The 27,261-nt window shown below is 42.9% G+C and overlaps 1 protein-coding gene across 6 annotated transcripts in view; it reads right to left on the bottom strand.

Annotated features, from left to right (window-relative positions):
• bbs9 (Bardet-Biedl syndrome 9) overlaps nt 1-27,261 on the bottom strand; it is a 170,361-nt gene that overhangs the window by 26,414 nt on the left and 116,686 nt on the right. The window contains exon 22 of one of the 6 annotated variants that reach the window (XM_037074042.1): nt 1-55. This exon is cut by the window's left edge and continues 109 nt beyond it. The exons of the other annotated variants lie outside the window; for them this stretch is intronic. Coding sequence (XP_036929937.1) covers nt 1-55 — 55 coding nt within the window. The remainder of the gene's footprint in view (nt 56-27,261) is intronic. 6 annotated transcript variants of the gene reach the window in all.

The following is a 27,261-nucleotide window of genomic DNA, read 5'->3' as shown; positions in this document are numbered from 1 at the left end:
TTCAGAACATCAATAAACATTTTTCCTTCAGATATGGTCGGCCGAAAATGTTCTTCTAAAAAAAAAAAACAGAAAAAAAAGTGTTTGTTTTAAGTCTCACCGCCCATTACTCACTGAGACATTTGTCATTTCCGAGAGCAAAAGCAACATCAAAACCTTTTTTTGTGTGTGTTTTTTACAGGACTCTATTTGTCAGAAACAGTTCATTTAATGTGTTGATGTGTTTGTTCGCTGTGGAGACGAATGATTCCAGGTATTCAAACAGAAATCTGGTGTCTCAGAGTAAAACTAGAGAGGAGAAGACAAGTGTGGAAAATGGAAAAGGGGGCAAGGACAAAGCCAGAGATTCCTGCAGATACAGCATGGATTAAGTATGATAAACAGAGAGAAAGACGGTAATTCTCACATTTAAACTAAGACAATAAAAAGAGAGAAAAGCAAGAAGATATAAAGAGAGAGAGAGAGAGAGAGAGACTGACTGAGACCACTGCTCGCTCTCTCTCTCTTTCTCTCTGGGTGTGGTATAGTGGGTGGGTTAATTCCCGCGGTCGGCCAAGATATTTTCTCCCTGCTCAGCTACGCCCTGCTACTAACCAACACACACACACACACACACACACACACACACACACACGCATAATGTACAGAAAAATATACAGTGGCCGGTCCGAAGAACCAACATTTTGGCCTGATACAAAAGGACATGAAGGGTTCCAGGTCTGGTAGTGACATAAAATCTTTCCTCTGTCTCTCTCTCTCTCTCTCTCTCTCTCTCTCACACACACACACACACACACACACAGTCATACAAACACAACACACACACACACTGACACAAACATACACAAATACACACGTACACGCCTCCGTCAACTTCCTCGGCGCTCTCTGCACTCTGCCTAAATACAGCCGGCCACATCAGAGAGGACGTTTACAACACTGGGTGAGCTCCACACACACACACACACACACACACACACACACACACACACACACACACACACACACACACACACACACACACAAGCACACGCGAAGCCACTCGACAAAGATTATTTTGCCTGGTCTTTACAGAAATCCCTCTGCATCACACACCCACCAAATATGCCCAGTATGCTTTTGTTAAAAATATAACCTGTGTGTGTGAAGACGGCTGGATTTTCAGTCTGGTGGAGCCACAAATGGTCTGCTAGCATCACTCTCACACGTACACACACGCACGCACACACACACACACACACACACACACACACACACACACACACACACACACACACACACACACACACACACACGTGTTCACACTGTGAACACAGAGGGAGGATGAAACACGAGCTCCCTCGCTGCCCAGAAAAAAACACGATGCGGTTGAAGAAACGGTCCGCTCTGGATCCAGGAGCTCACAGGTCTGAGTTTTTAAATAGCCAGTGTGTGTGTGTGTGTGTGTGTGTGTGTGTGTGTGTGTGTGTGTGTGTGTGTGTTAACAGTCAGTCATTCTTTTTGCTGACGTGCCCTCGAGCAAGACGGTGTGCAGTGCACAGGCTGCTCGCTCGCTCATCTTACTGAATGAATGGTTCATGCAGTAACCACAGCAGAGCACATGTACTTATTCACTCCACTGTGTATTGTGTGTTTTAACTGTTGTACTCCTTATATTATATATAACTGTATCTTTATTAGCACCCGTGTGTCTCTAAATGAAGACTATGTTTCCTTCGGGCCTTGTAGTCCTTTCATAAAGAGATTAAACATGTTTCTAAGTGACATCTTCCATGATTTTCCTCCACCTGCACAGTCAGACAGAAGCTGACATTGAGGGATGAGACAGTTTAGTGAGTCCGGGTCGTACACTCCCTGTAGGTCAGCACTCGTCACAGGTTTGTCCTGATGTTGAGCTGAAAGTTGACCGACCATCCGCTGATTCTACCTGTGACCAGTCGTCAGTTGTGTACCTTCACATCTTTGGGGTTTTTGGCTTTGTCCTACCCAGCTGCGAGCCTCTCCTGGTGGGCAGCTCTTGGCCCAGGTGGGGTCATTTTCTTTTTCAGCCACAGCGAGTAACTTCTTCAGGTGCGACTCTGCAAGTGCTTCCTGTGTGCACCGTGATGTTCCAGCCTGGGTGTTCTGCTAGCTCAACAAACATTTGCTGATAACTGGACCAGATAAACAGACCTGGTCACAGTTTGGTGCTGGTGAGTTCTAGTGGAAAGGTGAGTTCCTGGTTTGGGTTTGACGAGCATTTTCCAGTCCAGACTCTGGAGGCAAAGAGTTTTCTTTTCTCCTCATCGTGGAGGAAAGGTGTTGGATGTCAGAGGGCTGAACTGGCATTCAGACCCATATCATCGCTTCTTTCTTTTGACCCTCAAGTTAAGCTGCCAATTATGGGTGTAAAGATGAAATCTCACTTGTTCTGCTGGTGAACAATACTCATGTAAACAGATTCTCTCTTTGTGTCTGGCAACAAAAGCAGGTAGGCAAACATGATCCGTTACTAACCTTCGCCAAGAAGCTCTTCTGAGCCCGGCGTCGCCACAACATAACACTGAAAATCGAACCGAAAGCTGCAACATATCTGTGGTTTACAAAACTGATACTGACTGACAGCAAATATCATATTTCTCATCATACAAGGCATCTCACAGCTCGTGTCCAACTGAGTAGCAGCTGATTTTTATCTCGTGCGATGCAGAAAAAACATAATTACTTTCTTTGTTATCTGTATTTTAATGTTGAACTCTTCTGTTTGTAAAATCGAACCCTGACTGGTTCGTTCTCTCCTGGACGACGGCGTCAGTGAAACTCCAGACATGTAAAAACTAAATGAAGAGAGCAGAAACCAGCCGGGCTGTGACCTTGGCAATTAAAAAAATATTTGCCGATATTTTAAGACCTTTTTCATATTTTCGGGGGGAGCTGGGTGTTTTCCTTGTCACTCAGGCAGAGCGGAGAGAGGAAGGGGCAACACCCAGGCTGGCAACCCACAGACAGAGCACCCTGCTGGGGGAAACCCTGCACACACACCCCCTCACTGACCTCCAAAGCAAGCGGCAAGACCCCTGAGAAGCTGAGGGACACCACAGTGTGCGTACACGTGTACTTTACAACATGCACACAAAACCACTCAAGTATCTACAAATTACCCTCACTACTACACACACACACACACACACACACACACACACACACACACAGATCCAGTAGGTAAACTGCGAGAGTCAAACGTGCTGCCAACCTGTGTGGTCGTACTTTCAGTGCTGAGAACACCTTGATATGTGACTTTGGAGACGGCAGCTGACAAAATAATCTCACCACAAGGAAAGTTTAGTAGCTGTTCTGGAGCTTTTCCATCACTTCACATGATCTTCATCAGCACGTGGAGATGCTGCCGTCATGTTCCAGGTCAGGAATTAACTTTGAGTCTCAAGTTTTAAACCCAAAAATGACAAAAAGTTTTTAAAGTGCTCATAGAAGAATGTAAAGTTCAACATCTGCTGATAAACAGATGTTTGCTGAACATCGCTGATAATATATGCAAAATAACTTGTTTTGAGGTTCATAAATATGTTTTCAGAGGGAACTTTTATTTTACATTAAACTAAAGAACCCAAGGATCTCAGAAGTTCATGTTCCACCACGGTCAGTCATTGCAACTTGAAATCAAAAGCTATTGCCACCAACAATATACGGTGGTTTTAATATCCTGCAAACAAGCAACACTTCTGTTCTTTCTTCCTTCTTTCAGTCCTTCACTTCTTTCCTCCTCACCTCCTACGCTTCTCTGACAATATTGCCTTCTTGGCGTGTCTTCTCGTCAGACCCTTGTCTCCTTTCCATCTTCCCTCCCTCTCTCGCCCTGACACCTGTTCAGCTTCCTTCCAGACTCTGTAACAGCGCTGGCTCTGTGTTTGTGTGTGAGTTCGCTGTGGTCAGCCATCATTCCTCCTCCTCCTCCTCCTCCTCCTCCTCCTCCTCACCAGCTCTGCCAAAGATACATTTCAACTCACCACATCGCCGACGGAAAAGAAAAAAAGTGAGCGGTCAGAGAGGAAACCATGAAGGAATATTTCTGAACCCCCCCTCGGTGAAAACAAAAGAGACTTTATGCTTCTGGAGGTGGGAGTCCATACATCCTCCATTCTCCTCCACCACCATCCACGCATGAAACAAAGAAGCTACACCGTCGAGCCACGACGACCACCATGTTGAAAATCAGCTGCTGTTGTCTTCGTAAAGTAAATATCTTTAAACTTTTGGACTGTTGATAGAACAAAACAAGCAATCTTTAATCTAACACAGGTTTCAATGACAGACTCGTTGTTGATCTTGTCACCTGTTTGTAATTCGTCTTATGTGGTGTTGTCTTCTTATCATCCTTTAACTGCCTCTTCTTTTCTAACTATGGATGAGCCAATTAAAGATTTAATGCCAGATTGTGGTAAAAAACACTCACAATAAGTTCACAATGGTGAATTTTCATTTTCAGGACCATCGTAAATCGAGATATTCGTGTATATCCTCATATGAATGACCTGAAAAACTATCTCACTGAAGTACAGTCACGTATTTGTCTCCTGATTTTGAATTGCTTAATAATCTTGCCACTGTGGCTGAAGGCACCAAAAAGCAACTTTAAGATTTATGATCACTTATTTAAGATTCTCTGATTGATCGCTGATCCATGATACAATAACATGTTTTGTCATTAAAAGTTAAATAGATTCCAGTATGTTTTAGTGCAAATTTGAGATTTTATGTTTGATTATCTGGATAATATCGTGTATCACAATTTTATTAGAAAGGATAATGATGCCGTGAAATTTCATATAGCCTCATGCCTGATTATAACGCAAGAGTGGTCATTAATTATTGTACTGTTACTGTTTCTCTTGATTTATTGAGGGCACAGTTCACACACTTTATCTGAACTGACTAAATGACTCTCAAGCTAGAATTAATGTGAAGTCTAAACATTAAACATCGCCTCAATTTTCATATCATTAATAGCAAAACAAAAACCTCCTGGAAACTTTTGGAGATCATTCGAAACACATGAAATGAAAAGTGATTTCTTTCCAAACTGAGCCAGTGTTTGTGTTTTCAGTGCAGGTGTTCTTGACATCAGAGAACACTTAAAACTAGTTCTGGAAGACAAACTTTGCAAATGAGCTCAGCCTCAAAATATGACACATCTGATAGATATCTGTGTTCCCTCATTCTTTCCCTTGCTAATCTCATATTTTCACGTCTGAGGAGCGTAATAAAACATAAGAAATGTTCCCTGCAGATGACAGACGGTGCAACCACATAATGTTTGTGCAAAGTGTTCAGTGATCCCTCGCCGTGTGTTTGTGTGTTTCTGTGGGTGGTATTAAGGTTTGCCAGGTTTACGTCTGACAGATTTACCTATCATCGGTTAACCGCACACACACATACACACACACACACACGTAGACAAACACACCAAAACTTCACTGCAAACACACTTTTATTCCGCCGAATTAACCCGGCGGAAAAGTCGTGCCTGGGAACACATGGAGCTCTTTCACAAACACACCAAATTAATTCCACAAACAGCCTTCAAGTAATGCCTAATATACTTTGGGAATTACTCAGTTATTTTAATGACATGTTAGCTTCAACACACACACACACACACACGCGTGCAACCACGAAGGAATAAATCCACCTCGTCAACGTGACTCATTAATGAAAGTCGGTGTGGCGAATCCATTTCTCACTCTCTCTCTTTCCGTCATCGACGAGAAAATAAGTCAACAGAATTAAAAGAGGAAGAGTCAGAAGGTTAAATCTGACAAACCCTCGCTCCCGTCAGGTTGAAGGTCCGGACTGTGATGGCGTTCCTGTTGCCATGGAGACGCAGACACGCATGTACGCATGCACAGAGGTAGTAAACATCCTCCACTGTATAATCAAACAGTAACTTAACTCCCTCTTTACTTTCACGCTTCATTTTCAGCTTCCTCCTCCTCCTCCCTCCCTCTCTCTCTCTCTCTGCCCTCCTACTATCTGCCTCTCTCGCCCACGCCAGTAAACTCTCAGTTGTGCGTAAATCGTCGCTGCAGTCCTGTAATCACAGCTCCAACCAGCCGACAACATGGCCACCGCTGTCAGCCTGAGCCAGACTGTAAACACAAGCAGGGACAAAGAAAACGAGGACTGATGACAAAAACACTGATCGCTTCTTTAATTAATTGACTCCCAGTTTCTGTTTCTGTGAGCGAGAAGAAGGTCAGAGATCACAGATATATTCACAGGACCTCATCGTTATCATGTGAGGGAGAGATGGAGTTAAGAATAGATGGTTTTATTGCGTGTTTGCAAACTATGCAGACAAATGAGGCAGCGGCAGGATTCGCATGTGAGATGATTTAAAACGACAAGAGGACAAAGTGCGGTGAGCGTGGTCAGACTCCAATCACAGGACGGACAGAGTCCAGCTCCAATCTTCAACCGGACAAATCTCACTTCAGTCCACACAGCAAAACATTGGGTACCTTTCAATCCAACTACTCTTTATGCATATTTTCTATTTCCACATGAAACAGCTGAGCATAAGAAAAGCCAAAACACGGTATAAAAGTTTTGCGATAAGTTAAAATTCGGGGGAAGTTAAAAGGAGAAGCTGTGGAAACACATGTTGAGATGTGGTACCTGCATCTGGTGAAAAGAGAGCTCAGTGCATATTTAAGAAGTAATGTGTTCAGCAACATGCCTGAGTGCAGTGACATATCAGAGTAACTGGTGCTCCATTAATTGTGTAATATAGTCATTTATATATGCATGAATACAAGAAATGTATGGACACGTGCACTGATTCATGCTTCACAACTAAAAATTGCCCAATTTTCGAATTATATTTGTTGACCTCTCCCACCCAAGAGCAACTTAACATACTGTAGAAAAAACAGAGGGAATGAGAAACAGTCTGAAGAGAGAGAAAGAGATAGAGAGAGAGAGAGAGAGGGAGGGAGGGAGAGAGGGAGGGAGAAGGTCAAACAGAGAGTTTACAATCTCCACATCTTTGGCAAATCCAGCAAATTTCCTGCTACCACAGGTGTGACTGTGGGTGGAATCAGAGTGTGTGTTTGTGTGTGTTTAAGTGATCCAGCAAAATATATGGCTCATCAGCACACACACACACACACACACACACACACACACACACACACACACACACACACACACACACTTTTACCTTTACTTTACAGCTCCTGCTGCATGTTGCCTCCATTTCAAATCATTTTTTTTCTTGGCTAATCTAACATAAACAACTTTGAGCAAACGTTGTTTTCTCAGTCTGAACCTGAAGGACCAAGTGCAGGTAGAATAAATATCACACGCTGAAATCTGCTCCACTATCCACAAATCACGCTGTCATCTAATATAGGTTGACTGTAAAACACTCATGAATGAACGGCACAATTAAATGTGTAGAATGGCTGAAACACACACACACACACACACACACACACACACACACACACACACACACACACACACGCACGCATACACACACACACACAAACACAGACAAGTGATTAATCTGACCACTCCTGTACTTGGCAGTGTGTTTCCGCCAGTAAATCTAGGCTCTGGTGGCAGTCTGCATTCCACACACACACACACACACACACACACACACACACACACGCACACTCACACACAGTGTTCAAACCAAACAGATCATCGTTGACGGGGGAGAAAGCTCACACAGTCGAAGCTGCGCATGCATACACCTGCAGATGAAATACACGACTACCAAAGTATGCATCTGTAAATCCAAGAGCAAACACACACACCCGGAAAATTCACACTCACAGTTATGCAACTGCTGCGGCAGTGAAATCTGGACCGTCAGCAATTCATGTAGTCGTGTTCATTAATTCACCGTCAACACAGAACATTCGGAACACAACGACAGAAACAACACCGTATCGCACGGCTGACATTATTAATGGACGCGCTGACGATATCACGCATCCAGCACACAGATTCTGTTTATATTAGAATTTGTTCAGGTTAAAAACTATTTGTAGGCGAATCTCATTCAAAATTTCCAACGTGCAATAATTCACGTTAAAGGACAGAGCTGCCAGTCGTCTGTATCATTCTCACCGTCAACAGAGACTGTAAGAAAAAAACACGTGCAGCGCTTTCAGTTTATCATGTTTGCAGTAAATAAACTGTGAGGCTGCATCCATGGTGTGTGTATGTGTGTGTGTGTGTGTGTGTGTGTGTGTGTGTGTGTGTGTGTGTGTGTGTGTGTGTGTGTGTGTTGTGGTCGGTGTTGTCTAATTGCAGAGGGAAGTGTCTGGCAGCGAGCCGGTCCTCTTTATGATTGAAGATACTCATCATCATCATCACCATCATCAGAGAGAGGAGCATCCTATCATTTAACACTTCACACACTCACACGCACACACGCACACACAACAGGAAATTCAGTCACAGACACACACCTAACTTAACTGCACAACACACTCACGGCTGTATAGAAACAGCTGACATCAGATCACAGACGGCTCCATTGTTCGCCCTGTTTGGACTGGACTAACTTATCGTAGCCCACCTTGGCTAATCTAATCATGTGAGGAACAGACCAGAATACTCACACAGCCTCACACAGTCCTAAATTTACAGTTTGCGATAAGGTCGGGGGCTAAACAGGAAACAGGAAGTGTGTGTGGAATTGTGGGAAAAATATCTTAACAAACACCGACTGTCAGCTTGAACTGGGCCGCAACTCAGCCAACACTGAGCATGAAAGTCAGCCGAAGATTAATGTTTAATGATGTGTTAGCGAACAACAGATAGATACCTTTTGTATAATGGTTCTGTGCTTCAACACAGTGAATCTCAAGTACACCACAAACAATTTGACATCACATGGACTGAGGTTGTGTCACTGACATTACAATGTCAAAACAAAAAGTTTTTGTTTGTGCAGAAAAAACAATTGTCTTGCAAACTGTACCAGGGAAATGTGAATAAAAAGATCTCCACTGTCCATCACCGATAATTCAATATCAGTGATGGATTAAAGGTCGGATTTATAGAGCTGTGTTTGAGTCTCATTCCCAGTTTGTCAAATACTGACACTATGGGATGTTTTGATGTAACTCAGTTCTTTAACCTCATAGTCAAAAGTTTCATTTCAAAACAAAACAAAACAACAGAAAACATGTTGCTGTCCAAAGACTGATGAACCGCACTTAAACTGCATAAAAGTCTTCATAAAAATATGTCATGAACTTAATAAGCCATAAACTGTATTGTGTAATTTCTGGAAATCTCAGTACGAACTATACAAACACACACTACATAAACTTTTCAAACATACTGACTCAAAGACTGGGACAGAGACAGGACTGTGAATGTGACTTCTCATGTGAGGCAGAAACAGCCACAGCACTCCACTTGGTTCACCAGTGAGAACATTCAGAACCAGAAACCCTCAAAATATGATTCACTGACATCAAACGAAGTCCCGGATGCCGATAAAATCCACAAGCTCAGCGCCACAATTGTTTCTGACACAAAGTCAGAGACCAAACTCAGAAGGTGAGAGTCCAGAGCTTCACGACTGTCAGCAGACAGACAAACAAAAGAGAGTCTGACACTTCTGAATCTGACCGACACGTTTGATGTCAAAGGCAGAACTGCAACAGAAACAGTCCAACAAACTCTCTTGCAGCTGATTTCTATAATTTCACAGTGGTTATGAGTCAGTCAGGTACTTGTGCATACCTCCTATGCACAATTAGCAGTGGGTAACGGCACTTGGCGGAACATTTGGAGGTTCCTGACGTAACAGCCTCAGAAAGTTCATTTAGAGTTTCTTGAGGAGCCCTGAAGGGATATTTTTACTGGTGTGGGGAGGAGGAGGAGGAGGAGGAGGAGGAGGAGGAGGAGGAGGAGGAAGGAGGTGTTGACACAACAGATAACACCGTCTCATAATACAACTTATCACACACACACACTGCTCTCAGCTCAGCGCTGCAGTGTGTGTTTGTGTGTGACAACAGCAAAAATAAAAAGTCCGTAGCTCGCCGCCGTGTCCACACGTGTGAGGTTGTGAGTTACAGTCGTGTGTGAAGACATGAGAGAGAATACTGCTGTCTTTGTGTGAGTGTGTGTGTGTGTGTGAACAACATAAGAATTATGGGGCATGAGTGTGAATGTTTGTCTGTGTGAAAACTCAAAGAAAACAAGCACACAGTCTGAACACTGGTAGAAATGAAGCATGCTGCGGGAAGATGAATGAAGGTTGTGACACTTTTCTAAAGCAAACAACTCTCTGTTTGTTCTCTCTCGATCAATTCACCGGCCTGCCTGCGGCTCAGTGTGTGTGTGTGTGTGTGTGTGTGTGTGTGTGTGTGTGTGTGTGTGTGTGTGCGTATATGTGTGTGTTTCTGTTTGTGTAAATGTGAGCAAATACAGTGCGGCTGTGTGACTGAAGGTTTGAGTTTATGAGGTGAGAAGAAAGTTATTTTCTAGGAGAGGTTATGACATAATATAATTATACTTCCTTAACTTAATTAGTACATATAATTAAGTTTTTGTTTCCCTTGTGAACACAGATGAATTATTCTGTGGTCTCAACAGAGGTCAAAGCGTCTTCTCATTATAACTCGCTATCACAGCTTTTCTTCCTGACAGTGTTAATACCTGCCAGCACCGACTGGTTTATACAAGCCAGTACTTTTCCAGACACACGACTGTTGGAACAAACATCCGTTTAAGAATTTCTCAGGGAACTGAGGTTTGACACAACAAACTACCTTCCAATATATATAAGAACATACAGTATAAGACACTTCTCACCCCCAAGATAACTCAGGTTGGTGTTTACACCCATCAGGAGGAGTCATGTTTTCCACGTTTCAATGTCGTTTTATATTTGGCTCTCCTAAAACCACCTGGCGAGCCCTGAACAATAACTCATGACCACCTTGGAGGATCAGACCGGTAGACAGAGAACCACTGGTCTTGATCAACAGGTCATTTTATAGGAAACACAGGTGCACATCAGTCTGTACAACAATATGAAGAAATATATGTGGACCTCTTATTCAGCTGCAGCAGATTATAATATCTACTAGGGATGTCCGATATTATCGGCCGATATTGACTTATCGTATTGGATTTTGTCCTGTAGGCTTCAGCATTTCCGAGCCTGCATGAACGCAGCATGGGACGTTTACAGGCACACGCTTGGTGACGTATTACAACAACAACAACAACAACACGCTAGACTCGTGGGTTGCTAATCGTGGCTAACAAGCTCGCTCGCCCGGTGCATGAGATGTCTGTGGTGTCGAACTATTTCCAAGTGTCACAGGACTTTGTGTTGAAGCTGTACTTCCTTCTCAACAGAGCCGTGGGTCTCACACAGCAGACCGAATTACATCTTCTTTTGAGGGGATGTTTGAGAAATGGAATATTCCCAAGGAAAACGTGCACGTAGTGGTGAGTTGTTAACAGTTTTGGTGTAAAAAGCCTGCAGATATCAGTATCAGGAAATTAAGATTTGGACAATATCGGATATCAAGCATCCCTAATAACTACAGCTGTTATAATCTGAGTAAGCGTGTGTGTGGTGCTGGTACATAAAGGCACATCTATGATCAGCCTCTCTCGTCAGTAACTCTCTGTCTTTATATCAACAAAGGCACACTGAGATTCTGTAATATCTGTGTGTGTGTGCGTGTGTGTGTGTGTGTGTGTGTGTGCGTGTGTGTGTGTGTGTGGAGGGATGGACGACAGGTGCTGTTTTCATATTTTATTCTATTTTCTCTGACTTGCATTTAAATAAGTTCAGCAAAAAGGAAGAGCAAATAGTAAAGAAAGTTTCCTCTACGTTAAAAGGAAAAGCTTTCTGTTGATCATTTACAGTCACTGTGAATCTGAGACTTTGTTCTGCTGTCTCACAAACTTCTGCTGACAGATGATTGAATACAGAAAGAAAGAAAGAAAGAAAGAAAGAAAGAAAGAAAGAAAGAAAGAAAGAAAGAAAGAAAGAAAGAAAGAAAGAAAGAAAACCTAGTGCATGACATGAGGGGGTGAACATGGTTCCTTGCTTTTAATTTGGGAGAAGAAATTCAAACTCAGAGTCATATTATTTATAATATCAATCATCTTTAAAACAAACTCAGAAATATTTATCTTTTCCCATAATTGAATAAACAAGCTGTTTCTCAGCTTTGAGGCCAGAGAGCTGGCAGGGTCCGCCACATTTAAACAACGTAGAACAGTATGAAATTATATTGGCGGAGATTATTAAGGTAATAAAGCATGATACAGTTATTCTTCCTTCAGATAAAGTCTATAATATTAACATAAAGGATGAATAACTACATGAATTCATATTCTGCACTGAAGCAATTTCCTGTCGCTGTGCGATCATTCACCATCGATCAGTATCTGACACATAATCCACAAACAGACAGAAAATCATTTTACAGTTACGTCAGTCGCTAAAACACAATCAGTGATGACTTCCTTATTTCTTTCAGCCACGTTAAGTCTGATAATAAGATAGTAAAATAAAAACACAATTAATTATACTGTTGTAGTATTTAAAAACACTTTACAAAGCTCTTCCCTCCAAAAAAACACTTAAAGTAATATTTAAGCCATTCTGTGTTTTACATTTCAAAGGGTAATTATGTAAAATGGACCCTGTGGATGTGACACAGCTAACAACACACTTCTGCATCAACGCTTCAGTGTGAAATTGCGATTTTCGTCCAAGTTAATAATAGAAAACTGAGTGTGTTTAACTGGCGACACACATCTGCATCCGCCTCTCAGAGTAGTCACAGTGATTCAGAGTTCATGACCCGAACCCACTGCTGCAGCACAGAACCAGCACCATTATCACACACCAATAATACAGTATCAGAGTAAGACTATAGGTTTGGAGTCTGACTCGGTGGTCCTCTGCCACAGATCATATTAACCATATCACATAATCATAAACACATTAAAACAGGAATGTGGGAACCGAGCCTGATTTTTATACAATCTGCACATGGCCCCTCTTACATCCTGATTGCACTGATAGAGCTCCGCTGAAGTGAGTAATAGAAACAATAAATAGGAGCGTATACATCGATCCGTCTATCGTGCCGGCGCTGTTGAGCAGCTGAAGCATCAGGACCAGAGTCTGAAACCACAGCGTCAACGCTGCGTGTGCGTGTGCTCGACACGCTCGGTGTGGAGTACATGAATCTGGATGAAATATCATACGTGTATGAATTAACATACGTACGCACGCACGGACACATGAATGTGGTCTGAAGGAAGCCGTGTATTTATACTGCTGTCACACTCGCAGATGGAGATGGATAAGTTGTGAGGGACGGAGGAGGCTTTGAAGCTGATCCCCCTGCTAACACACACTGCCGCTGTGGTTAGCGTCAACTGTGGTTCATATTATCGGTGAATGTGAACTTCAGCTCTCTGCGGTCCATCAACCTCTGCTGTAGAAAATAAAAGGATGAACGTATATATTGCTGAGGTTAAATCTAATCTCAGCTGGAAAGGGAAAATGTTTCTGTGTCCTATCTTAGGATGAGAACTTGGCTGTTACAGAAGCTTCCTATAACAGTTTCCCATGTTAGGAATCATAAGTTAGGATGGCAAAGACCCGTAAATTCAAAGTATCTGCCAGCTGGTATCAGTCAAGCTGCTGTTCCTGAGCTACAGTATGGAACGAATTGTTCAGAAAGACCAAAAAGGTGTCATCAGTTAATCCAGGTAATCTGAGTTCGAGTGGATATTTGTGCCAAATTTTGCATTTTAGACATCTCGTTCACGAGAATGAGATGGAGGGACGAACAGACTGCCAAACTGTCAGCACCACTGTTAGAAGGCCTGGATGGTCACAACATGAATATGGCAACAACAAGAACTCCAAAATATTAGAACTGAAAGGCTCCAACAGTACAAGAAGTTAGCATCGATGTTAGCCTGTTAGCTTTATATTTCCCTCACATGAATTAAGGGGTTAACACTGTATCCTCTCCTACACCAGCATGTTCCACCCACCCTTTAAAAAATCCTGCATTTACTCCCCTATATTAGTGTAACAGTGGTAACAACAGGCAGGACTCTCCCTGAGTTCTCATGATGGAGTCAGACTCGTTAACGGGAACCTTTATGCTGACGCTGTGATGTTGTAAAGTGGAGTGACTGTAATTTGACTCAGAAGTGTTTTGGTAAAAATACATTATCAGCTGTCCAAACATGAACAATACAGCCACAGGGGTTTACAGTGCATGCTGATACATAACCTCCATATCAACACAGCACTGACGCATGATTAGGGCGCTGATTAGGACAAAATACGCTGCAGCTAATTCTACTGATTAATTAAAAACTTATTTTTAAAAAAGTGTATCACAAGCTCTCTGCTTTCAGGGTCCGTTCACCAAACACTCCCACCGCCTGTCTCACTCTCTGAGAGTGTCTGTCTCTCAGCAACGACTCTAAAGGGTCCTTTCATGGAAGTGATGGATGGCCACCAGTGTCTGTGTGTGTGTGTGTGTGTGTGTGTGTGTGTGTGTGTGTGTGTGTGATATGGTAAAATATATGAATACTCAAACATAGTGCGCTGACTCTTCGGTCTCAGAGGGTTCGGTCTTCAGCACCCCTGTTTAATGACACCATTTATCTCGGACCCTGGTGTGTGTGTGTGTGTGTGTGTGTGTGTGTGTGTGTGTGTGTGTGTGTGTGTGTGTGTGTGTGTGTGTGTGTGTGTGTGAGAATAGCTACTTAAACAGGCTGTTGTTCTGAGGATAAGTAGAAAAGGTGCCATTTAAGAGAGGGATGAATCTAAGAACGAGCCTTAAAATGGGGTCTGAGAAGAAAAGAAGAAAAGAACCAGAACCCAAAGAACTTGAAGTCCAGGTGCTGAGTGGATGATGAGGCGGCTGGTTGGTTCGTCCCAGACGGGTTTTAAGAATTTGCTCGTCATCCTTCTTCTCTGGGAGGGTCGGCACGCTGCCTTCCACTGACCTCTGACCTCCTCTGGAGAGTCAAAATGTCCCGAAGCTTTTGTACTTTTCGAACGGGTTGAAAGAGACAGAATAACTTTTAGACTTTAAATTATACCAAGATCAATGAGAAGCCTCGATTAAGTTTAGCTGCCTGTCGGATCAGTTCCTTCATCTGCAGTGACACGACTGTTTGCCTGCAGCTCTACAACAATAATAAGCCTCTTTTAAACTGTATGTAAAGGCAGTAATCCTCCAGCAGTAGGCTTAGTCTCAGTATTAACTGGATGATAGTTTAATTCCATTAATGTTGAGGAAATCCAGAGTGTGAGTGTCTCTGAACTGAGACGGGCAGAAACCACAGACAGGTAGGAAGACGGAGAGGTCTCCAGGTAGAGGGAGGAGGTCATGGGAGAGAGAGTGTGCTTACAGAGGAGAGGAAATCATCCCAGCAGCCTCTCCTTCCTCCAGACACAACCATACATACAGCACATCACCCTGAGGGGGGGAGGTTGTGTTCCCTGTGGTCACATCCCCAGTCAGAGGAAGAGACGAGTTTCCTCTAAAACACCAAAACCTGGTTGTGTAAATGGTTCCAGGCTCCTAATATTTGTCTAATCCCACGAGAAATACAGAGAAAATACAGTCTGGTTACAGTTTGGCTGATTAATGTAAAATCATCACAGTTACTCGTGTGTGTGTGTGTGTGTGTGTGTGTGGTCAACGACTGCACCGCTGTATGTGTGATAGAATGAAATGTATGTGCAGCAATCAGATGTACTGGTCAGGTTACTGAATACCTCATGTATTCAGCTCTTCATGGCTTTTTATTTAGCTGTTTGTTTTCACCTTTTTCATAATAAAAGTGATTCAGTTGATCCATGGACAGAAATTTACAAACTACATTCTTGTTAACGTGTTGAAATGATTTGGAATCCTGCAGAGATGCTGCAACAAAAAGTTTATAACTGTTCATCAAGATAAAGTCCAGCAGGTAGTTTCTGTTTGTGTATGGAATAATAAAACAAGGTACGTGCACTTCAGTCAGACTTACAGGTGACTGTCAGCGTACATCTGCACTTTGGAAATAACTGGGAAGGCTAACTGCTTCCCCCTGCGTCCAGTCTCTATGCTAAGCTAGGCTAATACACAGACAGAAAAATAATAGAGATCATTTCATAACTTTTTTTCTTGGGGGGTTGAAACCCAGAGAAATCTGTACTTTCATCAAGGTATCTGTGAATTTCACTTGGTCTCCTGTCACTATAACTTCTGAGGAAACATCAGATGATACGATGGAGAGTAACATGAATAAAACTTTTAATATGACCTCATCTGAGAACATTTCTGCCTGAATCGTGTAGATTGAAGGATGTTTAAGGATGAAAACATCTCCCATGTCCTCACACTACTGACAGCTTTTGTTTTGTTCTGATTCAACCGAACCAACACAAGTTATTTTCAAACTGTTTGGATGACGATGGATTCAATTACCAAGCCTGTGTTCCTCTAATCGGTCACGAGGACGGTGTCGACCATCCGAACTATATCCTACTGACGACACGTGGACAGAAACGAGAGAGAGAGAGAGAGAGAGGGAGAGAGAGAGAGAGAGAGAGAGAGAGAGAGAGAGAGAGAGAGAGACAGACGGGAGAGGAAGTGTGTACATTCCAGGATAATCCTGATAGGACGTACCCATCGGGTTCCAGCCAGGACACAACTACATACCATGTTGACGTAGCTGAAACACACACACACACACACACACGCACGCACACACGCACACACACACACACACACACACACACGCACACACACGCACACACACACACACACACACACACACACACACACACACTTGCGTGGTTTTGGCAGTGCCGGTTATTTATGAGCTGGTGGTTTAGTATTGTTTGTTGAAGGCTTGTGTGAAAGGATGTTGGTACTTAGAAGTGTGTGTGAGACAGAACTGTACATGTGTGTTGGTTAAATATCACACTGAGATTATTCAAAGAGAATTATTTAAAGAATGAAAGAGAATGACCCTGCAAAATGTGTGTGTGTGTGTGTGTGAGTGTGTGTGTGTGTGTGTGTGTGTGTGTGTGTGTGTGTGTGTGTGTTGTGGTGCTGGCAGAGTGTGTATTTGCTCCGGTACAATGGAAACAAAGACGGCAGTGTGTCCTGCAGAGAGAGAGAGGGGGAGAGAGACATAGAGAGCATATAACTTATTTATCTGACATGGAACTTTTTGTATCCCACATGCCCATAAATCTGCTAAAACTATAACTCTGCACAGTGTAACCACACACACGCACACACACACACACTCTGTAATGTGTGAGGTATTGTGTTTAGCAGGTTAAGAACAATAAAAGGTCAAAGGTCAGACTTTAACGGAGCAAACACAGGACAAAACCTCCTGTCATGCTATCAGATAACATTATATTACATGTACTTATTTTAAATTCTTTATCACAACAGGAAACTCTGAACAAATGTCGTGTTGTAGTATCTTGTCGTCATCAATAGAGAACGTATTACACATCAGCTTGAGAAAAAGGTTTGTATCGTTTGTGCTACGTTTGGAATTTAAACACTTCACACAACAAAACTAGAGCTGTAATTATTAATCGACTAGTGAATTAGCTGTCGGCAGCGATTCAGATGAATCGATCCATTGGTAAAAATATGAATATCTTTGGATTGTGGACAAAACAAGACACTGGAAGACGTCGTCTCAGGCTCTGATCTGACATTTGTCACCATTATCGGACCAAACCAGACAATTGATCGATTCATTGATAAAATAATAGACAAACTGATAAGAAATGTGAATAATTGGTCACGTAAAAACACCCATATTCTGTATAGCATTACATGTAAACGTATTTGCAGTAGACACACACACGCACGCACGCACGCACGCACGCACGCACGCACGCACGCACGCACGCACACACACACACACACACACACACACACACACACACACACACACACACACACACACACACACACACACACACACACACACACACACACACACACACAGGAGAAGGAGATGTGGTCCATTTGTTGCAGCCTTCCTACCTGCAGAGCTAACTCTAGCATTTCATTTTGATGGTGCTTAGCAGAGAAGAGAAATAGCGTGTGTGTGTGCGTGTGTGTGTGTGCATGTGTGTGTGCGTGTGTGTGTGTGTGTATGCCTTCTCTTCTCTTTTAAATAGTTATCTCTTCCTGTTCTCTTCAACTTCATTTTTTTTTCCTACCTTCCTGGCAGCCGCGACTTTCTGTTCATTTTTATGGTCTGTGGACTTTTTGTTGTCTTGAGATTAAAATATGAGAATGTTGAATAAACATTTCACATATTCATTTTGATCTGCACAACATAATGTATCAGTCTCTGTCTTCTAAGGACGGCATTTTCATAGTTTTAGACTATTTAAGGTCACAGTTTGGGAAAGACGGTGGTTTTGGTCAAATAATGAAGGGGCAAGGCTTCAATCAGTGTTGGTGTTTTCAATATTCAACCCCAATCTTCCCCCGACCTTAACCACGTGTTTTGACAGGACTAATAAAAAAGTAAAGCGTGGTTTAGTTGGCTGGACTGGAAACAAATGAAACATGTCGACAGGGAATAATTCAGCAGATTTTCTGGAGTGAGAACAATCGATAAAAATGTTGTGTTAAAATCTGGGTGACGACTGACAACTTCTGCCAAGGAACAGTCGACCCAAACATAAAATTAAGACATCATCTCCTCAGCCCCGTGCTGATGGAAAGTCAGTTCTGTCAATGTTTCTGGAGAACATTTCTGGAGCTTCACATCACAACAGCATTGAAGCATTCTCCCAAACAGCTGAAGAAGCTGGGACAGAAAATAAAGACTACCAAACAAAAAAAACCAAGCGTAAAGTGGCTCCATACAGCTCGTCTGGCACAATCTCAGCCTCTGCAAAGCCTCAGGCTCCTAAAGTGATTTGAAAAGACACTAGATGAGTTTATGCACCAACTCCAGATGATCTCGCTTTTTCACTTCGCTGCTGCAGTGAAGATTTCAGCATTTAAAAATGGTCTAAATGTTGTCAGTGTGGGATTTCGGGACTTCTGGAGACTTTGTGTTCAACAACATCTACTTCAGTTGCTTACAAGAGGAATCCAGAGAGGGAGGGGGTGGATTTTAAAACTTCATCTGACTTTCCATCAGCATGGGATTAAGGAGATAATGACTGAATTTACATTTTTGAGTGAAGTATTCCTTCAGTTTTAAATATATGACAGTAATATATCTATGGGACCGGGCTGTGGTGGGTGTACAGACAGTTTTAACTGCACTGATTCAAAGGGGCCACCTTTTAATCTGTATTTAATCCCTCCACCCCTGATGAAACCCTGGATAATGAATCACCAGCAGCTCCGGAGGTGTTCCTCTGTTGGTGCGATCTGAGGGTTTCCAGACAGAAGAAAAATCAGACGGTAATCATCATGTGGTTCCACATGCAGACAACGATCAGAAGACGGATATAAACACAGCTGAGGAGGATGAGTTTCAGGCCGCTGCGTCGAATGAGGACAACGGTTAGAGCGATGTGATGCTGCGTGAAGTGAATTATGAGAAAATGACCTCAGACACTTTCCACGTCTCTTCCTCCCTCTCTCCCTCTCTCATGCTTTTTATAGGGTGACATCACCGACTCGCCCTCTCTTATCAGCTCTCTCGTCTCTCCATCTGCTCTTCACACTTTGTGTCTCTCTCACATTCATCTCCGCTATCTGCGAGCACTCTCTGAGGACACTCATCCCTGTGTGTGTGTGTGTGTGTGTGTGTGTGTGTGTGTGTGTGGTTATTTACGGCATCTGTGTGGGGAAGAAGGGGAGGAAAGATGGATGGGAATAGAGAGAGAGAGGAACAGGAAAGGCCAGATGATCTCATCTTTCTTGCAAAAAAAAAAAAAAAAAAGACTCTCAAAGCCCTCCAGCGTCACCTTCCAGTGTGTTTCATATAACGATTTGGGGCATTTGCCATTTTAATCTCTGCTGCGTCTCGGAGGTTTGAGTATGTGTCAGCAGGACACACCTGGCTATCAGGGTGGATCCTCACTCTCTCGGTTCCCATGAACACACACACGCACAAACATGAAAATATGATGAAAAATAAAGAGGATGAAGAGCAAGAAGAGAGGATGTGAGGATGACGTGGGAACAGAAAGTGACTTGTGAGAGAGAGAATAAAAGGAAAGAAGTGAGGGATGAATATGAGAGGAAAGAAAGTACAGGACAGAGAAGGAGAGCAGAGATGAGAGAGGGAAGAAGGAAGAAGGTAAACATCAAGAAAGAAAGAGTGTGAGTTAAGGTGAAAGAGGAAGGAAGAAAAAGAGAGAAACAAGGAGAAAGTTGAGTGAAAAAGCTTCATATAACACAATATAAAATGGTCTGAGATTGTTGTTTGATTGGACTTGGATCAAAACATGAATCAGGAGGAAATTGTCTTAATCGACACAATAAATCTGGAATATTTTCATTTCATAACAAACATGCAGCCAACAGTATGATATCTAACCCAGTCTGAGCATCATACAGCCTCTGACATAAAGCTGACTCTAACAACTGTAACTCTATTTGAGAGGAAATAAAAGACGGACGCTGGACGTTGATTTGCAAAACACATGCCCGTACTAAATAAAAAATTTAAACAATAATAATAATAATGATGTGGTGATTATCGTGATATCGTCTCCACGTTAAATCAAAGTAAGTCAACAGTTTGGAGCTGAAAGATGCGTAAAACAGACACACAGATGCACCGAGCAGGTTTTCTCCAGCTTCTCTGAGCACAGAGCCAAGTTTAACATGTGCAGAGCAGTTTGTGTGTGTGTGTGTGTGTGTGTGTGTGTGTTTGTTTGGAGTGTGTGTGAGGGAACAGAAGGAGAACGAGAGAGAGCGAGAGAGATATATTAACATGTGTGCGTGACAGAGCTAGAGAGAGCATAAACCTTTAGGAAAGAATGAGGTGAAAAAAAAAAAAACAAGTGAAGGAAAAATAGAGGAGAGGAAGGTTTTCAGAGAAAGATCAACTGATGGAAACCAGCGGGGAAAAAAAGAAAAGGAGGAAGCAAATACTGAGGAAGTGAAGTGAAGTGAAAACAGATAGATGAAAAGAAGAAAAGGCAGCACTTAAAGAGCGCTGCTGCTGCTCTGGATGACAAAGTAATGACACCGCGTGACGACAGGTTTATGTTCTGTACGCTGTAAAAAGTTCTCAGTGTTGGCTGCATGAGGCAGGGAGGAGACGGTAAACAGAGGAGGGAAGGGAGAGAGGAGAGGAGGAAAGAGGAGCTGAGGGAGGAGACGACAGATGAAAAGAATAAAAAAGGCATTGTTTGATTCTGTAAAGTAACCTGGTTACAAAAACACACAGCTGGAGATAGAAAATGGATCTATGAACGGGAGAGAACAGACGCAGAAATGTGGACAGATAAAAACTGTACGTTTGATTTAGTTTGCTGCCTGATTGGACCGAACCAGCTGTTAAAATGCTGCAGGGTTTTAACATCCGGACCCGACAACATCTGTGCTGAGAGGGGACGCAAAAAGGGAAAAAGGAATAGTTGAACCTGACTTACAGCAATAAAACCCCATCCAGAAACGGACTGCGACTGTCTTGAATATGTGCAAGTGCACATTCCTGGCAACATTTAAGATCTAAGGCAAAACTATGGCGGCCCTGAAGGCTCAACACACTGCAACCTGAGAAAACACAAATGAAGAAATCAGCTTCTCCCATCTGAGGAACAGAATCTAGAATATAATGCTGCAGTGAGCGGAGAAAGTGCTTTAAACCTGCCGTATTTGTAACGGCAACTGGTTACACGACCTCAGTAAACAGTTTCCTAATGAGTTTATCGTCTCAATCGACAGTTTCAAGTGTTTTCAACTACAGCATGACATTCATCTATGTAAATTATAGTCCCACTAACAGTAAAATAGACAAGAAGGCAGAGTATGCTTTAGGGCGTGGCTACCTTCTGATTGACAGGGCTTCTTAGTCAGAGCCAATCAATCGGAGTGATCAGAGTGTGACATCACAGTCGGTCCATCTTCTATTTATCATAAAAGAGAGCTGAAGTTATCTATAAAAACATACGACAAAGAAACTGATGTAGTTGACGATGTACACTTTACAGTAAACTACAGTAAGAGCTCTTTGCTGCAGTGTTGGAGGGTCACTGAGAGTGTGTGTGTGTGTGTGTGTGCGTGTGTGTGTGTTAGTATGACCTCAGCATCAGGCGACGGGCAGCGTGACAGTGAGTTTTAGCGACATCTGCTCATTAACAGCTCCAGCACTGACAGTCTGATTATGACCCTGTGTGTGTGTGTGTGTGTGTGTGTGTGTGTGTGTGTGTGTGTGTGCGTGTGTGTGTGTGATTTTATCCCACCAGATCCCATCAGCTCATCTTAACCAAACACACACACACACAAAAACCCCATGGCTGCCATAGCAAACATCAACAATCCACCACGTCTCTGACACACACACACACACACACACACTAACAAACACACACACACACACAGACACACACTCTGTGTAAAGCTCAGTGGGACCACCTGAGAGAGGACGGACACAAAGACATCATTGATCTCATGTATTAGTCCACGGTGTGTATTGATCAGCTGCTCTGTGGGAACTTGGACAGACTCGGTCTCATTACAGCGATCAGAACACAGAGCAGGTAGCTGCAGACAGGAAACCTCTCTGCTCTTTATTATTGCTGACAATTTCATCAAGAAGAAAGAGTTTCCACAGGCGCTCCAACACATGTCTGTTAATAAAGACCATGAGGAAGTTTCCAGCGTGTGTGTGTGTGTGTGTGTGTGTGTGTGCTCTGTTGAACTGAGTGCCTTGTGTCCAGAAGTAAACTCCTTATAAGCATTTTAGATTCTTGTCATTTGTCTTGCTGAGCGCAGGCGGTGCGGTCCGACGGTTCACAGGTTCAACGTCAGCTCAGAGATTTCACGGAGACGAGGTCTGATGTTGATGCCAAGACGTAACCAGAGCAACGTCCACACACACACACACACACACACATACACACACACACACACACACACAAACAACAACTGCAATGACACGCTCTTCATCCACAGCTCATAAACATCTCCTCTGCCTCTCTATGGATCATCTGATCCATGAAGCCGACACACATCAAAGACAGAGAGTGTGTGTGTGTGTGTGTGTGTGTGTGTGTGTGTGTGTGTGTGTGTGTGTGTGTGTGTGTGTGTGTGTGTGTGTGTGTGTGGCCGGAGTTTGGAAACTGTAGCTTGATTGTTCAAATGAGGCAACCTAACACACACACACAAAAAATGTTTTTTTATCCATATACACAAACAAACTTGAAATGATGATATTATAAGAAAACACACCATTATGTGTGTTTTCACATGTGAACACACACACACACACACACACACACACACACACACACACACACACACACACAATCTTTAACGAACGTCTAACCTAATGGCTCACGTTGAGGAATAGGCCTCATTTCAGCCCGTTCACGGCCAATGTGCTCTTAAACTGTGGATGACTGGTTATCTGATTGGTCGAGTGCCAGGACGTGAGTTTGAGAATGAAAGAGTGGCTGCTGCATGAAACACTTCAGGGTTGGGAAACACATTTCCTTATTTTTTCTTAAGAAAACAAGTTGCACAAATGACTATTTGCACTTCCAAAAGAAACTTTAAAAATGAGACTGGATTCATGTGAAGCTTGGTTTTATTTTCATGTTACTCTCACCGACACACACACACGTCTCTTTATAATCAACATATGTGGCGTATTTCTACCGTCTGTGCTGTGAAGGAACAGGAAGTCGGAGGACGTGATTACACATTTTATTACAACTTCAGCAGTAAAAGCGAACCATGCCATCTCTCTTTTATCTCTTCCTCCATCTCTCCATCTTTTTCAGGATGAGCTGCTCAGAGTGTGTGTGTGCGCGTGTGTGTGTGTGTGTGTGTGTGTGTGTGTGTGTACGAGGGGTTAAACCATGTTCTCATAGACAGGTCATGTCTGGGTCAATCTCTCTGGCTCCAGCACTTCCCTGCTTAACCCCTTCATATCCCCCTCTGTCTCTCTCAAACACACACAAATAACCTGTGGCTACTGTCTGTCGCCACCAGATCTGTGTGTGTGCGGTTCAGTTTGAACCAGTCAGAGTCATTCTGTGAAAGTACACCTGGATTTTGACTGAAGTACTTTGGATATAATTTGACGCAAGAACCACACTGGAGGTTTTGCATGTTTCTGTCCAATAAATTCAAATTGCATCCATCTCAGGTTGTTGTCAAATGTATCAAAAAGGTGTTCAAACATGCTTTTTGTTCTTAAATAGTGTTCTTAAACTGTAAAAGGAACACTTCTCTTAAAATACAACATTTTGTCATTATTTACCCACCATGTATTGATCTCTGTGGAGGAAATTGTGTAAAACTGTGATGTAAAGTTGGATATTTCTGGCTTAATACAAGTCTCCAAATGTTCAGACGCTTGTAGCTCAGCGGCGTCAGTGAAGAGTTTAGCTTGAAAAAGTAAAAAGCTATAAATAACATCTTTTCAAATCAATTGGGAATTTGGGGCCTAGTGAAAAAAAACGTGTTGTTAAAGAGAATGCTGCAACGCTGTTCTGCTGTGAAGCTCCAGAAACGTTTTGCAGACAACAAAACTTCACCTGACTTTCTGTCAGCGTGATGGTCAGTAGACAATAACTGAACTTAATTTTTTTTTAAATAAATGTTGTTTCTAAATTACTTAGAAATGACTTACTCTTACTCTCTAAATTACTTACTATACTTAAATTCTAATTATTATCACGAATGATGGTTTTAAACTAACTGGAATCAAAATAAAATCGAAAGCCCCTCTTTAGTTTAGCTAACTGGCTACGGAAAGTCTGATCTCTTCACATGGCAAAAACTAATTACTGAATGTTTACAAAATTAAAGTATAATACAACAAAATAAATTGGAAAACACGTTTAAACACACTGTTTTCAGTGCAAAGTAACACTATGGCATCATAAAAGTCTCACACACACAGAAACACACACTTGGATGTGAATACGTGATTACACGCGTTACATTACTAAACAAATATTTTGTCATTAACGTCAAACACAAACACACCCTGGCGTACACACTCCTCTGCTAACGAAGTGTGAGCACGCCGGCTCCCTGCAGACATTCCAGTGGTTGCAGCAGATTGGCTGTGATTGATGGAGTCAGTCAGTACTGGTCCCACTGGGATGTTCCCAGTTAATTACTGTCTGTCGCCACACACATAACAGGCATTGTAGGCTTTGATGTGTACATCCAATAGTGACGGGGTACTCAAGGGGATTCATGTGAGTGTGTTGGTGTGTGTGTGTGTGTGTGTGTGTGTGTGTGTGTCGGCATTCCACCAAAATACTTGCATGCTTTGAAACCTCCATCCAAGAACGAGTCTGTCTGAGGAACGTGTTGGTGTGTGTGTGGATGCTCTGTTTGTCTAAAAATTACAGAATACATTTCTGAGCTTGGCGTGTCAACCAAACATAATCATCTCTGTCCGTCTTTGTGCTCTGGGATCTTCTTCTTCTTCTTCTTCTCTGCTTTGAAGTCGGCGTCTCCTTGCCGGAGAAGCCAACAACGAAAAAAACTGCTTGCACAAAAAGTGACAAAGTATTCCGAGAGAATATAAATGTATGCGTGTGCGGCTGACCCAGAAAAAACTCTGCAGGAATGCTCAGTTTGGTGATTTGACAAAGAACCACATGTATAATTATACCTCAGCTATCTTAACCTCAGTGATTCCAAAAATTTGTCTGAGCCACTTCCAGCGCAGCATGAACCGACATGGAATCTGTGAAATGAAACCCCCCCCCGTCAGAGCAATGCGAGTCTGGTTTTGGGCGTTTGGTCAACATCTTTCTTGCGTTCGACGTTGTTGTGTTTTCACGCCTCAAGGGGCATTTATCCACACATGGTGAAGACAAACAAAAAAGGCAGTAAACTACTGTTTTGTTGTGTGTTTATAGAGGTTTTTCTAGTTGCAAAATAAATCAGCAGTAGGTATGTCTTAATCACCAGGGCAATAACACTGACACCTCTGACAGACTGAAACATGGATGTGGGAAGTGTGGAGCGCTGCAGCAACCACTGCTAGGAGTTACTATAAAAATCAGCACTTTGTAATAAAACAAGATTAAAATCCTATCGCCATGCTAGCAGCTCCAGGAGGCTGTACAACAACAATACTATCAAGCTGACGGTCAGCAGGCATAATGTTCACCGTGTTTACTTGAGTCAGTAACCAAAGAGCTGTACAAACTAAAGTTACGACCTGATGACGGCACTGAAGTAAAAGTGTCATCCACATAAGGAAAAAGTCAAGGGATCACCAGAGAACAGGGATCCAATAGAACCAGGAAGCCATACACTGATATGAAGAGATGTTTCCTGAACACAGAGCGGCAGAACCCTTCCAACCCGCTACATGTGAGAACATGCTTTCAGAAGTGAAGAACAGTCGGGCTGCGTAAACACTTTCTCCGAAACACACGGCGATAAACAGACTAACGGGTAAACCCAGCAGACGAACACACACACACACCGCAAGCACACAAACACAGACGCATACACAAATGTCAGAGCTCAGGGCTTCCAAGAAAACTGTTCGCTCCACGACACACACACACACACGCACACACACACACACACACACACACACTGCAGCCTTACATCTTTCCAGACAGACATACAGTGCCATAAACATCGTCACATAGCTCCCTGCACCGCAAATGATGGAAAAATAGCTGTGTCTGTGTGTGTGTGTGTGTGTGTGTGTGTGTGTGTGTGTGTGTGTGTGTGTGTGTGTGTGTGTGTGTGTGTGTATCAGGGCCTCTATCTAAGGGAGTTTCCCTTCCAACTCTAAACCTCACTATACAACCAGCAGCAGCATAGAGCTCAGTGTGTGTGTGTGTGTGTGTGTGTGTGTGTGTGTGTGTGTGTGCAGGACACAGTTGTTTGTTAGGAGTCTTGAAATGATCTCATGCACACGTATTAGCTTGACAGTGTCCGTATGCTGGTCAAACACACACACACACACGTACACACACACGTGGTGGAGAGGTCAGGTTTGGCGTCCACGTCTGCAGTCTCTTCCTGTGGGCGGAGCCTGGCGGTCTTTGTCTGCGTTAAA

Source organism: Acanthopagrus latus, chromosome 17, assembly GCF_904848185.1.
Source record: "Acanthopagrus latus isolate v.2019 chromosome 17, fAcaLat1.1, whole genome shotgun sequence".
Taxonomy (NCBI): domain Eukaryota; kingdom Metazoa; phylum Chordata; class Actinopteri; order Spariformes; family Sparidae; genus Acanthopagrus; species Acanthopagrus latus.
This window is presented reverse-complemented; position numbering and strand designations above follow the sequence as displayed.